At 35.7% G+C, this 15,412-nt stretch overlaps 1 protein-coding gene and 1 long non-coding RNA gene across 2 annotated transcripts; both read right to left on the bottom strand.

Moving 5' to 3' along the window:
• Positions 1-1,224: 1,224 nt before the first annotated feature.
• On the bottom strand, positions 1,225-2,546 carry LOC121807826. The gene is made up of 3 exons (XR_006052055.1): positions 2,459-2,546; positions 1,624-1,901; positions 1,225-1,547 (listed from the first exon to the last, which is right to left on the bottom strand). It is a non-coding gene; the product is annotated as an uncharacterized LOC121807826 (long non-coding RNA).
• A 4,570-nt stretch (positions 2,547-7,116) lies between these two features.
• Positions 7,117-7,647, bottom strand: LOC121807830 (mitogen-activated protein kinase homolog 1-like). The gene has a single exon (XM_042208168.1). It carries the CDS (start codon positions 7,645-7,647, stop codon positions 7,117-7,119), a length of 531 nt encoding a protein of 176 aa, XP_042064102.1.
• Positions 7,648-15,412: the final 7,765 nt, after the last annotated feature.

Consider the following 15,412-nt stretch of genomic DNA (forward strand, 5'->3'; position numbering starts at 1 on the left):
AGTTATAAAAATGAAAATTATAAATATAATTTTTTAATTATATTTAACACTAAAAAATAATCAAATCGCAATTAAAATTAATTTTAGTTACAAGTTATTTTAAAGTTATATTTATAATTTTCATTTTTATAACTAATTTATTTAAGAATTTTATATATTATTTTTTATTTAAATTTTATACTTTCTAAAAGTTTTAAAGAAAAAAGGGAAAAGAGAATCTGAGATAAAGTGATTGAAAAAGTGAAAAAAAAAAATCATTCTAGGTATTCCGAACTATAAGAAAATATCCTATTTAATAGGAGCACTCAAGAGAGATAGAGAAAGTATCATATCCACTACTTAGATATGAAAGTCCAAAAATGCCCTGCATGCCTTGTGGGCATTTTCGGTGCAAAATTGTGATGAATAGTGAAAAAGTACCATAAATGTGATTACATAGTACAAGGACTGCCCATGATACTTTTAAAATTCAGGTACTGTTTGCGTGCGAAATGTATAGTTCAAGGACCGCGTAGTTCACTCTTTTGTTGCTGGAAATTTTGGATTGTATAGAAGTTTGTTGTCATTTTTTTCTTTTTGTGTCAAAAACATTCTTATCAAATAACATATGAAATCATTTGACTAACAAGACGAAAATTTCATGGCCAGAAATAAGTGAGTGAATCGATTTTTTTCAAGCGAGTGAAACGAAATTTAAAAGCACAAACAAACAAAAGTAATAGTAGTACTCATTTGAATTATGCCTCTGATTTAAGCAAATACAGTATAGAATTGTGGAGCATTTGAATATTTTTTTTGAAATCTCTAAAAAATAGTGCTCTGTATTGCATTGATAAATCACCACAGTTGCCACAATACATGAAATGACCAAATAATTCAGAAGCAAATTATAGACTTGACTTCAGATGCAAGAATTCCCAACTAAAACAAAAGCTGGGAACCTCCTACATGTATACAATTACACAATTTATGAGCAGAATTTAAATCCAGTAATCATTCCAATGAAAAATCTAAAAGCATGTATCACTTACATTCATGGAGTAAGCAAATACACAAGACTCCAACACTAAACTACAGAGCTCACAAAATCGAAAGCAGGAGACGGATGTATACCTAGACATCTACAAGCCATTTTGCCTCCGACCACGTAACCTATAGTCCATTGGAGGGAGAAAGCAACTTCTTTACAGATCATTATACATCTGCATGTACATCTAAGTAGATGAGTTTGTGAAGGCACGAAGGTTGTGTTCCTACTAGTCTACTGCGAGAAACGGTATGGGTCTTACTTTTGGGGTATCAAAATGCCACAGGATCCCATCCTTCACTATCACTTGACATGGACTCAGCTTTATATGTTACCTCGATTATGCAATGCTAGGGGAAACTTGAAATCTTGCACCTCATTTGAATCTTCACGATCCTCTTTAATAGTATGGGCTCCCATGTAAAACACAAGCCTCAAAGTTTCAAGACAGATTCATAGTGAGAAATCCTTTGATTGATTATGTGTAATCTGCTTGATGGCATTCCTTTTAAGGCACAATCTGCAAAAACAGGCACTGGGGTCAAGACGTGAACCAAGATTCTTTTTGTAAAGCAGAATTCAATTCTACACATTACTTGATCCTGATGTGATCCATCCTCTAAAGCTATCTTCAACCTTTTTGCTTGAGACTCGGAATTTAGCGTATTTTGATTAAACAAGTTTGATGAACCTGATACGAAGCATTGTTAACAGTGATGAACTGCTTCCGAGATATATTTATGCCTCTCAGATTGTGCAGTGAGCATCGTGCAACCACAGATTTTGATTGGTACAGCTGTTCAACAAATGACATTTCCAAATGATAGAGATATGAATTGTGTTTCTCATTTGTCCATTGATAAGAGCATTCATCCTGCAGTCACAGAAATTGAGAGGCAAATCAAAACACATGTATGGACGGACTCAAAAGAACACCACCTGTGAGCATATTAAATACTACTAATAGTAATAGATATCCACCAAACCGTCTTTCTTCCCACGAACTGAAAAGAGACGGTATGCTAATCACTACTACTATATACTCCATCAACTTTAAGCTTCTGAACCAAATATCATCATCACCAAATCAAATTAATGATTTATAATTTGCATGATAAGAGAAACTAAAGAGCTTCTATAACAGCCTATGTTTAAGATACATGAACATTGTTCTTTAACAGTCTTGTAACATAATTCGACACTGAAAATAATTTCTTCCTTCATACTCCATAGAGCACAATTATTACAGAGTCGATATTGTTTCTTTCCGTTTATAAATTAAATCAACAATCGAGCTTGCGTCAATAATTAAGCCTCATTTACATATATAAAACCCACACCAATCCACTGAACACGGGATTCTGCAATTAAGCCTCAATAATTACTTCATCTAGCAGCCTCATAATCGAGAGTAAGAAAAAGAGGAGTTACCAGCGTCACAATCAAGCGGGGGTCGGAAATTTTATCAGCTGCCGCCGTCGGCGCTGTGGTCAAATTTCCTTCCATAAGCGGATTGTAGAGATCAAGCAGAAGAAAATATTCGAAGGAAAGGAACCTTCAGCCAAAATTTTGAATTCATAGCTCCACATGGAGAAACTTTTACACGTGTCAATAGTAGCACATGAGTGCCACGTCAGACCGAGGTTGATAAGGCCATCTACAATAGGAATAGCCCAGCCATAGCCTAGCCACAAACTCCTCCTGCCACATCATCAACACTAAAAATCCTCCTGTCACATCATCAAAACAAGCAAATAGTCCAGTCATAGCCTAGCCAAATCACTAGCCACATCACTAATAACAATTATATAAAAATAAAATAATTAACAATCACACAATATACGGAATTTAATTTACGAGACATATACGGGAAACATTAATAATACTATTAAAATTTTAAAAAGTACAATAATTTTAAAAAAGTACAATAATTCAGTCCTCGTCTCCGTCGTCGTCTCCTTCGTCGCTGTCGCCACCATCGCCTTCGCCTCCGTCGCTGTCGCCACCATCGCCTCCGCCTCCGTCGCCACCGCGTATATATAGTGTTTCGAAAAAAAAAATTTCCTCATTGCGGTGCGCTAGGCGATCCGGGCGCTGCAATAGCGCCGAGCGGATCGCCTAGCGCCGCGAAACCGCCGAACGCTCGGCGGTTTTTAATTCCGAAATCCGCTGGGCGGTTGCAATGGACCGCCTAGCGCCGGCGCTCGGCTAGGCTGTGCGCTAGGCGCCATTGCGAATGACCTAAATATCTACAACTATCTCCAGCACATATGATGTTTGCTTTCTCATGTCTTTAGAGCATCTCCAATGCACGGATGTCCCATTCGGACATCCACTAGGACTTCCCAAAAACACCTCCTGCCACGTCACTAGGACATCCCCTTCACAATCCGCCCTTCCCGCAATAAAGTCGAACATGGGCATCTGTTTGCCGCATGTCGGCAAATGCACGCATCCGCTCGACCTCTCCATGAGGTACCCCCATATTCACATTCGCGGTGGCCACGCCGTGACTTGGACCTGCACCCGTATCATCTTCATTGGTCCACTGAGTCAGTTCCGCAGCTTCATTTTCGACAATCATGTTGTGCATTATGATACATGCGTACATGACATCGCCGATGTTGTGAATATACCACTGCAGTGCACCTTTACTACCGCCCATTGACTCTGGAGCACACCAAATGCCCGCTCCATATCCTTGTACGCTGCTTCCTGACGGCTCGCAAAGTATGACTTCTTTTGTCCGAGCGGATGCTTGATTGTCTTCACAAAGACGGGCCAGTTTGGGTATATCTCATCCGCCAAATAGTATCCCATATTGTGTTGGATGCCGTTGGCAACGAAACTGATGGCGGGACCAACACCATTGCACTGAGCGTTGAACAGGGGCGACGACTGGACAACGTTGATGTCGTTGTTCGACCCGGTGACTCCAAAATAAGCATGCCATATCCATAGCCGGTAGTCAGCTACAGCTTCAAGGATCATCGTGGGATGCTTGGCTTTGAAGCCGGTAGTGTACATCCCCTTCCAGGTGGCGGGGCAGTTCTTCCACTCCCAATGCATACAATCTATGCTGCCCAACATCTCAGGGAACCCGTGCACCGACCCATGCATATCTATCAGCCTCTGGCAGTCTTCGGGGCTCGGACTCCGAAGATACCGCTCCCCGAATATCGTTCTCACGCCCGCGCAAAAATTCTGCAGACACTCGACGGCTGTCGACTCGCCAATGTGGAGGTACTAGTCGAACATGTCGGTCGCGCCTCTGTACGCCAGTTGTCTGATTGCGACAGTGCACTTCTGTAAGGGCGTGAGTCCGGGTTTGCCAACTGCATCCTCCCTGATCCTAAAATACCGATATCTTCTCTCTAAAGCGCCCACGATATGCATAAACAACGGACGATGCATCCTAAAACGTCGCCGGAATAAGGCATCCCCAAAACGCGGCTGTGGAGCGAAGTAGTCCTGATACAACCGAATATGTGCAGCAATGTGGTCACGGGGTATTGTAGTTCGACGACGGATCGGCCGATGTACCGCCGTCTGCTGCCGCCGCTGCTCCCTCTGGTGTAGCAGCTTATCTATCGCACCTTCCACAGCGACCTCCAATTCATCCTCGCTATCACTGTCACTAGCCATTCTAGATATACTTGAAAATAGAGATGTAGAGAGAGAAACTTGTTAACACAAGTGGTGCAAATGAAATGAAGTTCAACGAGCAGTATATATAGAGTTTAAAAAAAATTAAATTAAATACCGGAAGTCCGACCCGGACGTCCGACCCACGCCACAATGGCGGACGTCCGCCCGCCCGTCGCCACCACGTCCGAGGACATCCGACGTCCTTACGGGACGTCCGTATCCGAGTTGAAACGCCACAATGGTGGACGTCCCGATCGCCCGTCGCGGATGTCCGACCGGACGTCCGCCATTAGAGATGCTATTACTTGCCACTATCATTTTTTTTGGTAGTGTGTAAGATTTTCATTTTGTGATTAATTACAATTGATTTTGATGGCAATTTTGCAAATTGGGTTCAATCAACAGATGATAAATGTAGTTATTGTATACTCCACGTCACAAATGAATTTTAAATGTTAAAGTTATTATCTTTAAATGTACTCTTTATTTAAATAAATTTATAGTATTTGTATTGTAGTACTGTCACTTTTTCAAGGTAATTGAAGTAAATATTTTAGCACAAGATTAAAGAAATTGATATATTAGAGGTTAAAGTGGATAGAGTCAAGTAAGAGGGGAAATAAAGTAACAAGATAAAGTTTTTGTCAAAAAGGAAAATGATTCAACTACTTTGGGACAACACAAAGAGAAATACGACTCAACAAATTTGGGAGTATTTTATTTTCTTCCTCTTTCAATTTAGATTTATTTGGTTTTTGTATATTCGGTTTTAATTATTAACTTTCAATAAAGATTATAGTATTGTTAATTGTTTCATTGTTTGTAATCAGCTAAAGTTATTTTTGTTTCCTATGGTTAGTTTTTGTTGTGTTTGATCCTTATACACTTTTGCATGACACTTATTATATCTCCAAATCAAATCCCACATCGAAGCAGGTGCGCAGCTCGTTGAGGTCTTCGTTGGTCACGCTTCGGTTGTGGCTCCTGCGGCGGTTTGTCCATGCCTTGGTCTACGAGTTTTGCTTACTAAGATGCTCTTGTTCCGACATGCCGCTGCCATGTTGGGGCTTATTTATTTATTTGATATTCCATCGAACATTTAGTGAGCGAACTTAACTGAAATCGTAAATGAATCAATCAAAAATTTTGAAACATGTTCAGACCCCTCCGGTTTCAACTGTCTTAGGAAGCCAGTTGCCTACGGTATCTGTCGTAACCATTCCAAAAAATTAAGATATCAAACGATTTGTATTCAGAGATATCGAAAACTGAAGGATAAAATTCAACACTTTAAAGTGGGGTTTATAATTTGTTCAAACAATGTGCAATAACAAAAACTGAATACAGAAGCATATATAACTACGAGTTTTCCTTCAAAAAATATTGAAACGATACAGTGAAAGCAAGTACCTTCGGTTGGTTAAAACAATTAAAAGGGAAAGAAAAAACACAAAAAGAAGCAATATTCAACCCAATATACAAAGTCTTATAATTGACATGTTATCAAACTACCAGTGCTCACATAACCATAAACTCAATATCAAACCAAAATCGTTGGTTTTATTCTTAATTTTGTTAGGAATTTTACAATAAATGACGCAAATTGTTGAAAATTCCAAATCCTTGCATCATAACATAAATTTTGATGAACGCGTATTGCGAAAATACTTCATACTTCAAGCAATTAATCAACGTGACATGGCTTAAATTTTCACATCAAACGAAATGATTATATTATAATTAATTTGCTATTATAAAAAAATGTATTATAGGTCACTGATCTACATAATCTCTACTTTAAATACTATATTAGCAAACGATTTAATAGAAAGGGTAAATTGCTTCAAAAGTCATGAACTTTGCCAAAAGCTTAGTTTTTCCCATCAACTTTAAAATTTGCATAAAAAGTCATGAACTTTACCGGGTGTTGCAAATTTCCCATCCGACCCGACCCGGTAGATTTCCGGCGTAAACTAATCCTACATGGCTTGCCGGAGGTGTGACATGACATATTTTTCCGACGGTACATAAAACAACGTTGTTTTGCATTGTTAAAAACGACGTCGTTTTATGCAAATTGAATTAAATTAAACCAAATTTCGAGATTTATGGCTTGTCGATTTAGGGCTCGATTGAATTAAACGACCACACGATTTAGGGCTCGCGATTCCCACTCCCGTTTGCAATTCCCAATCTGCGACGCCGCCAACGGAAAATATGTCATGTCACGCTTCCGGTCCGACAATCCATGTAGGATTAGTTTACGACGGAAATTCACCGGGTCGGGTCGGATGAGAAATTTGCAACACCCGGTAAAGTTCATAACTTTTCATGCAACTTTTAAAGTTGATGTGAAAAACCAAACTTTTGGCAAAATTCATGGCTTTTAAAGCAGTTTACCCTAATAGAAACAAATACATTAGCAACCTGGGCTCTCTACACTATTCAAGGCCCACAGCATACGATCTCAAACAAATTATAGCACCCAAATAAAGAAAACTAATGAATAACCTTTTTAGAAGTATTTGGGAACCACCCTTGGAAAATACCTGGAAAAGGAAGTACTGGCAATGGTCGTTTGTAAGCGCTTGAGAGGACTTGACGATCTGATGCAAATCCGTATCCATAAGCTCATAAACCAAGTACACATCTTTGAAGTTTCCCTTTTGTACAGGGTGCATGACATCTTTAAGAGCAATCACATTTTCATGTCTGAGATGCCGGAGAAGCTTCAGTTCGCGTAAAGTTCTTAGTGCATCAACACGATTTTCAAAGACATTGTGAATTTTCTTGATAGCAACCTTTTCATTAGTTTCTCTATTATCTGAAGAACACACTATGCCATAGGTACCTCGACCTATGGGCTTGATCAGGACATATTTTGTATCAATCTCAAAAAGCGTCTGCCACATAGAGTAGTAATGTTTTCCTTCAGACCTAACCCCGTTTGGAGGTTCCACTGGTGTTGCCATACTAAAATAGTCATTATCAAAATTTTAGAGAAGGAAATAGGAATTTCTACAAAGAATACTTCCCTAAAATAGTGTCATAACAAGTAATTTGACAAACAGTTCTCATCTCTGCCTAAATCGTTACTTAGATGTAGACGTAAATAGGCAGAACACAATACCACTATGTAAATAAGCAGAATAATGCATCATCATCAGAGAACAGAGTCTCTCCACCTTTCAGCAAGATAATTTGCAGTCTATCCAAACGATACAAGCCATAAAGTATCAATATGCGCTATATATAACTGCAGCAATGTCTGACTAGTTGGGCAAATGGTAGATGGTATTCTCACAACTAACGTACAACGAAAATCATTCACCATTTCCCGGTCTAGCTAAAGTGCATCTATACATGTATTGGAGGCTGACAACTCCAAATTCAACTGTATATCATTTAACCATCACAAACACAACATAACTGACAGTAAGCAAAAATATGAAAAGGGAAACAATATTAGGGGGGAAACTTCAACACAAAGACTTGTGAATTAGTATAAGGAGTAAACATAAGCCCACTAACTAAATGTTTTATTTGTTCAAAATTTTGGAGACAACCAAGTACTGTACAATCTAAACAAATAATCGTTTTTACCTAAAACAAACGACAGGTAAACATAAATGAGTACTTCGACAACGGAAAACAGAAAACAATGTCGGTATATCGTACCAAAGTTCGGTATACCGTACTTTTGCGGTATACCTTACTTTCAACATCAATGAAAATAGATAATTTGAGTTATAAGAACATTATTTATATTTTACAATTTAAAACATATATTAAATACTCCCTTCGTCCACAAAAAATAGAGCACAATGACCGTTTTTGGTCGTCCACAAAAAATAGAGCACATTCATTTATGGAAAGTTTTCAACAAATAATAACCCTACACATCATTCCACTACACTACTTCTCACTTACTTTTTCTCCTTCTCTCTTATTTTTTTCCCTTCTATCTTACTTTACCAATTCTATAATAAAACCCGTGCCATACACAAATTGCTCTATTTTTTGTGGACGGGGGGAGTATATTTTATTCATAATTATATTTGTATTTCACAATAAATTTTATAATTTAAAATATATAAAATTATATTTTATACTCCCTCCACCCCTCAAGAATATGCACTCTTTCCTTTTTAATCCGTCCCACAAGAATATGCACTTTCCAATTTTGGAATGTCTTTTCTCTCTAATGAGGTGAGACTCATTCTCCACTAACAATACTTTATTTACCTTTTCTCTCTACCTCTCTCTCTTACTTTACCAATTTTACATTAAAATCCGTGCCGACCCCAAAGTGCATATTCTTTGGGGACGGATGGAGTATATAATTATATTCATATTTTACGGTATATAACTCAATTTACGGTGTATACCGAATTTTGGTATACCGCGGTATATGAAAATTCATACCGTTACCTTACTGAAAGATTTCGGTAAGGTATCATATCGTACCGAAAATTACGGTATACTAAAAATTCAATATTTTTCGTATTTTTTTGGTACGATAAGATCGGTATTTCAGTATTTTTCCTCAGCCCTAGTTAGGCTAATTGAGTGCTAAATTTCAAATTTATATCTTTATCTACTACTCCTATAAAGTTTTGTTTTATAGTACTCCAGTGTTTAATTTGTCTATTAGATTCTTATTTATTTATTTAAATAAAGTATAGTAGTGTGAGGCAATTTAACCTATTCACTACTATATTTATCTGTTACATTATCATAGAAGTATGTATTCACATAGTCAAATTTTATTATATCTACATGAGATTCTTTATTTATTTTATCTATAGAAGTTTGTGTAAAATAACCTTTTGTGCAAAATTTTGGGACCTGAGAGTGACACTAGTAGAAAAGTTGGAGCTATAATTTCAAATGGAATATTGTGTAAAGTGTTTTTTCACTACCAGCCTACCACCGAACAGAATATTATTATACGACTTTACATTAGAAACAAAAATGGTACTAGTTCGGTTTCTTAGTAGTGAAGGATATTGTATGGGTAATATTAAGTTACCATTTACATTTTACAGTATAATATTTATGACTAATAGTAAATATATAAAATATACTCCCTATGATTGAATATATATTTGAAATACAATAATCGAACAAGCTTAAAATTAAAATCAATTAACGTAGAATAGTAAAATATACTATGTTAGTTTTATCCATCAATCATTTATGATTAATAAGATCAATTTGAGCTGATACACAAATTTATAGTATTTGTATTGAAGCACACATTAAATTCGATGGCATATTAATAATTTTGTTAGTGAATGATTGTTTTTTGAACCGGTTTATGAAAAGTCTCATCGATTCCTCGAATGACATGTTGTATAAGTTCAATCGACAACAATTAACCACAGCCAATTCAAAATTAAATATGAGTTTGCATTTGAATCATAACCACGACTCAATGAAAATTCTCTCTAATTTTCACGCCAATGTCTCATAATATATAAAGATACATGACTCCAAAATATTGAATTCGTCAAAAATTAAATAATTAGTTAGAATGCACGAATTCAATCCAAACAATAATTGGTAATTTGGTACATACAGCAGGTACAATACCAACCCCGACAACCGAAATTTAAAAAAAAAAAAATTTTTTTTGATAAGTTAGCTTAGTCCAAAGTCCAAACAAATTAATAACATGAGCAGATAGTTTAGTCCGAAGTTCTTTTTTCTGAGTTTATTTATTTCATTGTAAATTCATAAACTTTATATGTTGAGTGCAATGTTATCACGTTCTCATAAAAATTCTAGTTGTCATAATAACTCAATCCAACAGATATGTGGATTTGATGTTAATTAATCAGTATAGTAGTGACTACTAGTTAACTAGGCATAGAAGTATAATTTGTTTAATTTCTCTATTTAACATTAAACCCCCATAATTTTCAGCTGTTTACTATAACATCTAATTATAGGACATGCTCTATAAAGATATATTGAGACCCTATTTAGTTACATTTATTATCAAAATAGTGTTCTTTCTAAAATAATCTTTTTAATTGGTTTTCAAAATTTTCAAATGCAAAATCATTTTATGTAATGATATCATGAGTGAATCAGACCTATTATAAGTTTTGTTGGGGAAAATAAGAAAGTTTCAAAGAAGAAGACATGACCATTTCAAGACACCACCAGATCAGACAAGCAGTACAAAATTATTGCATTCTGTCACTCAATTTTTGCTTGCAGAGTTAAGTTCTTTTTTTTGTTTTCAATTTTCCTTTTGGTTTAAGTTTTTGTCATTTCTTGTTACCTAACTTCAACTAAATTATTTACAAAGTTAACAAACCCAAAAAATAGGGGGGAAAGGGGGTCAGAAAAATTCATACTTGACACTTGTCAATCAAGTAAGTGAAATAAAAAAGAGATGAATAAGAACTAGTGAGTGCGTATATATAAAAGTAGCTTGCTTTAAAAACTTCCCTAAAAAAGTTCTCTTTAATCTTCCTTTTTTTGTGGTATATTTTATTACTCCATAAATTCTAGCATTTAAAATTACCATATTCTTTAATAACACGATATTTTAGATGGATTACATTTCATTTTTAAGCAATAACACTGGTAATTCACCCATAAAATTTTTCAGTAAAAAATCAATCACAACTCATTTTTATCTCTATTATTTAATAATTATTTTCCAAAATCATCTACTTATTTAAAGTGTGATATTTTTAAAATCAAAATAAAAAACCAAAAATTAGAAATTAATTAAATGAAAAATCCTAAAATTATATAATAGTTGAATATCGGAAGTTACATTAAACAAATATCGAAACTGACATCATTTATATGCCTAAAAATCATCTTGGAGGGAATTGAAAATTTGAATGAGAACTTAATTTTGGGATGAGAACGAATGAAGTGAGTATGAGTAGTTATCGACAAGGAATTAATAAAAATTAGCAAAAAAGGTGAAAAAAGATGCGTTTCCGCTGGCAGCCACAATGTTGTCGCATCCTTCTTGCCGTTATCATCCCTTGCCTCGCCTCCCGTAGTACAACCAACCCACACAACAATCACGTTTGCAGTGGCTCCATAAATTTCCTTACTGTTTAATATAAGTGTTTATGTTCAAATTAACAACGAGAAAATGAAAAGGTGAATAAATAAGACCTCAATAATAGTATTACTTTGTCCACTATTATATGTTTAACTTATTTATTAGTACTATATTGAGTGAGATTCATTTTTCATTGATTTTTTATATTTATATTTCATAATTAATACTCCCTCCATCTCCTAATAGGAGTCGCTCTTTGACCGGGCACGAGTTTTAAGAAATGTAGAGAAAAGCTGGTTGAAAAAGTTAGTGGAATGTGGGACTCATATTTTTATATTGGTTTTATAATAAAATGTGAGTGGAATGAGTTAGTGGAATGTGGGGCCTACTATCATTTATTGTAAAAATGAAGAGTGACTCTTAATGGGGGATGACCCAAAATAGAAATTAGCGACTCTTATTCGGGGACGGATGGAGTAGTAATATCGATTGACAGTGAGACACATATTATTGGGTGCAATGAGTATTATTAATTCCATTTATTTTATAGGAGCAATAAAATAAAAAAAATGCATTGGAAATTTATAACGGTGGTGTAGTAGGAGGCAATAATATTAGACACCCACCAACCACACCGTTGTGGCTACCTATATATAAAACCGGCCTCAACTTCCTCACTACACAAAACCAGTATATTTTGTTTCCTTCCATTCGCTCTTTCCAAAATTCACATGATTTCTCTCTGATTCAACGATTCAATTCAAAAAAACCCTAACCGCCTCTCCCAATGGATTCCCCTTCCAAAACGATTGATAGCCTCAAGTTCGAGAAGGAAAACGCTATGGCGCGCTTCAATCGCGTGCGAAGAGTGATGAAGCTGTTGCAGATCATCGAAGTCGCCGCCGTCTTCGCCGCCATCTCGTGGTGCTTGCCGGCGGTTGCGAGAACTGCTGCCGCGTGTTTGACGCACCTCTGCAACCAATACGCCGCTTTCCTCTTCGGCAACGCGATCATCATGCTGCTGCTCGTGCTCTGCCGCCAGAGCGACGGCGCCGGTGGCGGAGGCGATCTCCACGACGATTATGTCAGGCACAGCGAGATCGCTCGCGCTCTGCCTGCGGAAATTGGCGGATGCGATTGTGACAAGCAGATTGTTGCTGCGGATGAGACGATTGAGAGTTCGCAATCGCAATGCGATGACGTGGCGGCGGTGATTGAGAAAGCGGCGAGGCAGATTAGGAGGTTACAGAGGAATCGATCGGAGATTGCGAAGAGGCGCGAGGTTACGGTGCGGCCGGAGAATCGCCGGGAAACGGTGTGTTCGGAGATTGAGAATCTGAGCAACGAAGAATTCCAGCGGAAGGTGGATGCATTCATCGATAAGCATTGGATCAAAACGACACCGAAATTGGAAGGATCATTGAATTGAAACAATGCAAAATGTTTATTTGCATCGGAGTATTTGTTCAACTACAGGATTGACAATTCTCTGTTTTTTGATCAACCACAGGATTGAAAATTCTCTGTTTTTTGTTCCATAATTGGAAATTAGATTAGAGTTAAATATCAAAACTCTACTTTAGCAGTTGAATCAATTCCTTATGAGTTCTGTCCATGGACAATTTTTTAATTTCATTTAATAATATTAAAATATGATTTTTGTTTTTCACTCTTTTTCATAATTAATGTGGTTGCCTTGGCTTGGATGCAATCAGTCTCATCGTGCGGCCTAACATTGTCTGCTTTTTATTTATTTAATTATATTCATTGATTATTTATTAAATTAATTTATCAATCTTAATTGTTAATTAAAGTAAGTTTCATGATTAAAAACTAATTTATAAGAACGATTAATTAGTACGATTGCATTGTAGTACATCTCAAAATACACAATTTTTATGTCTTATGAAATAGGGCCAAGGCATTACCACAACTTTAATTGTCGTGTTTAAGTTTGGTGACGACAGCTTATTAAAATAATATTGTCATTTAAAACTTCTTAGGTAGTAATAATGGATATGGCGATAATGCTTCCACGCCCACCAGCCAAACCTTATAAAAAATGCATAAAAATTGCAAAGGTCAATTTCTTACTTTGTTGGATACAGCAAACAACTTAATTAATCGGTCTGTTTCAATATTAAGGAAATAAAACCAAACATAAAAATATTAATTTTAACTGTGTGTGTAATATTAGGTATAAAAGAGCTTATATCCAAAGTGAGTATTGAGATTAATAACAGGTGATATCGAAGTACCATTAAACGACAAAAACTTTCCATCAATGGATAAGCGCCAGTTTCTTCTTTAGCTTTGGTTGACACATCAAGAATTTTAATTAAATAACTTATTAGTTTCAATCATAACAAAGTACTAATAATTAGTAATTAATTAATTATTCTCGTTCCCATTAGTAGGCCATGATTAAATTGTTGATGGTACAACAATCATTGCATTTTGAAGTCAAATGGAGTGTTAGGATATGAATAAAAAACTATAGTACATAGACACCTAAAACGCAAAAAACAATATACGTATGTCGGTTTAAAATTTTAGATACAAAAGTAATTAGCTAATGATCATTCCTTCCCATTATGTTTTCTATATCAGAAATACAATACGAGTATATGAGTGATGAATGAAGCGACATTAAAAGATGGATGGACAAGAATCAGAAAATCTCACGGAAAAAGAAACTTGTAAGTTTCGATTGTAAATAAATTGTAGCCGTTATTCGAAGTAAATAAATTCTATTTTTATGCAATATTAATCAATATTTATAAAAATATACTGGTACTTTGACGACTCAATTCATTAGGAACATTGAGTGTGTGGAGTAATACTTTATTGTAATAACTAATAAATTTAATGGAACCTAATATTGTTACTATATTTATCAGGAAACCCTTCTCTATGGATGAGCCATAAAAATTTCAAAGATGATGAAACTTTTGCACATAAAACATATCTGAAATCCCAAAATATATATCGAACCAGATTTGGATTTTTCGAAAATATGAAATCGAGCTATGAAATCATATTCGAATTGTCTGAAAATCCGAATACGAATTATGAAATTCAATCCGAAAAATCCAAAAATTGCATAAAAATGATAATTGTTAGTCGTCTAAGTCAAAGCCATGCTAACATGTCTGTGGATCCATGTGTTACCATCACAACTTTCTTTTTGTGCAATCCCAGCCACGTAGTTTATACCCTGCTTCTTAGTGCCTCAGTCCAATAATCACCCATCCTGATATCCCTTAATAGACAAAATTGAGGGTGCATAATCATCATCTAGATGGAAATTACGGACGTAAAACAGATCTAGATTCATATTTAATATTGCATGTTGAGAACCTTCTTTCACTGTGCATAATTCGAGTATCTTTTGATAGACCTAGTCTTAATCCTTAGATGGGGATTTGAAATATCAATTGATAAAGTCCTTTCGGTTTTGCATGACCATGTAAATCTCTTGTTAAAACTCCATCCATCCCTAAAAATTTGTCATTTATTTCTATTTTCGTCCGTCCCCAAAAAATTGATAAAGTCCTTTCGGTTCTGCATGACCATGTAAGTCTCTTGTTAATCCAACATGGAACACCCTTAATAAATACCCCTTCCATCCCTAAAATTTTGTCATTTATTTTTATTTTCGTCCGTCCCCAGAAATTTGTCACTTTTCACTTTTACCA

This window comes from Salvia splendens, chromosome 6, assembly GCF_004379255.2.
Source record: "Salvia splendens isolate huo1 chromosome 6, SspV2, whole genome shotgun sequence".
Classification (NCBI taxonomy): Eukaryota; Viridiplantae; Streptophyta; class Magnoliopsida; order Lamiales; family Lamiaceae; genus Salvia; species Salvia splendens.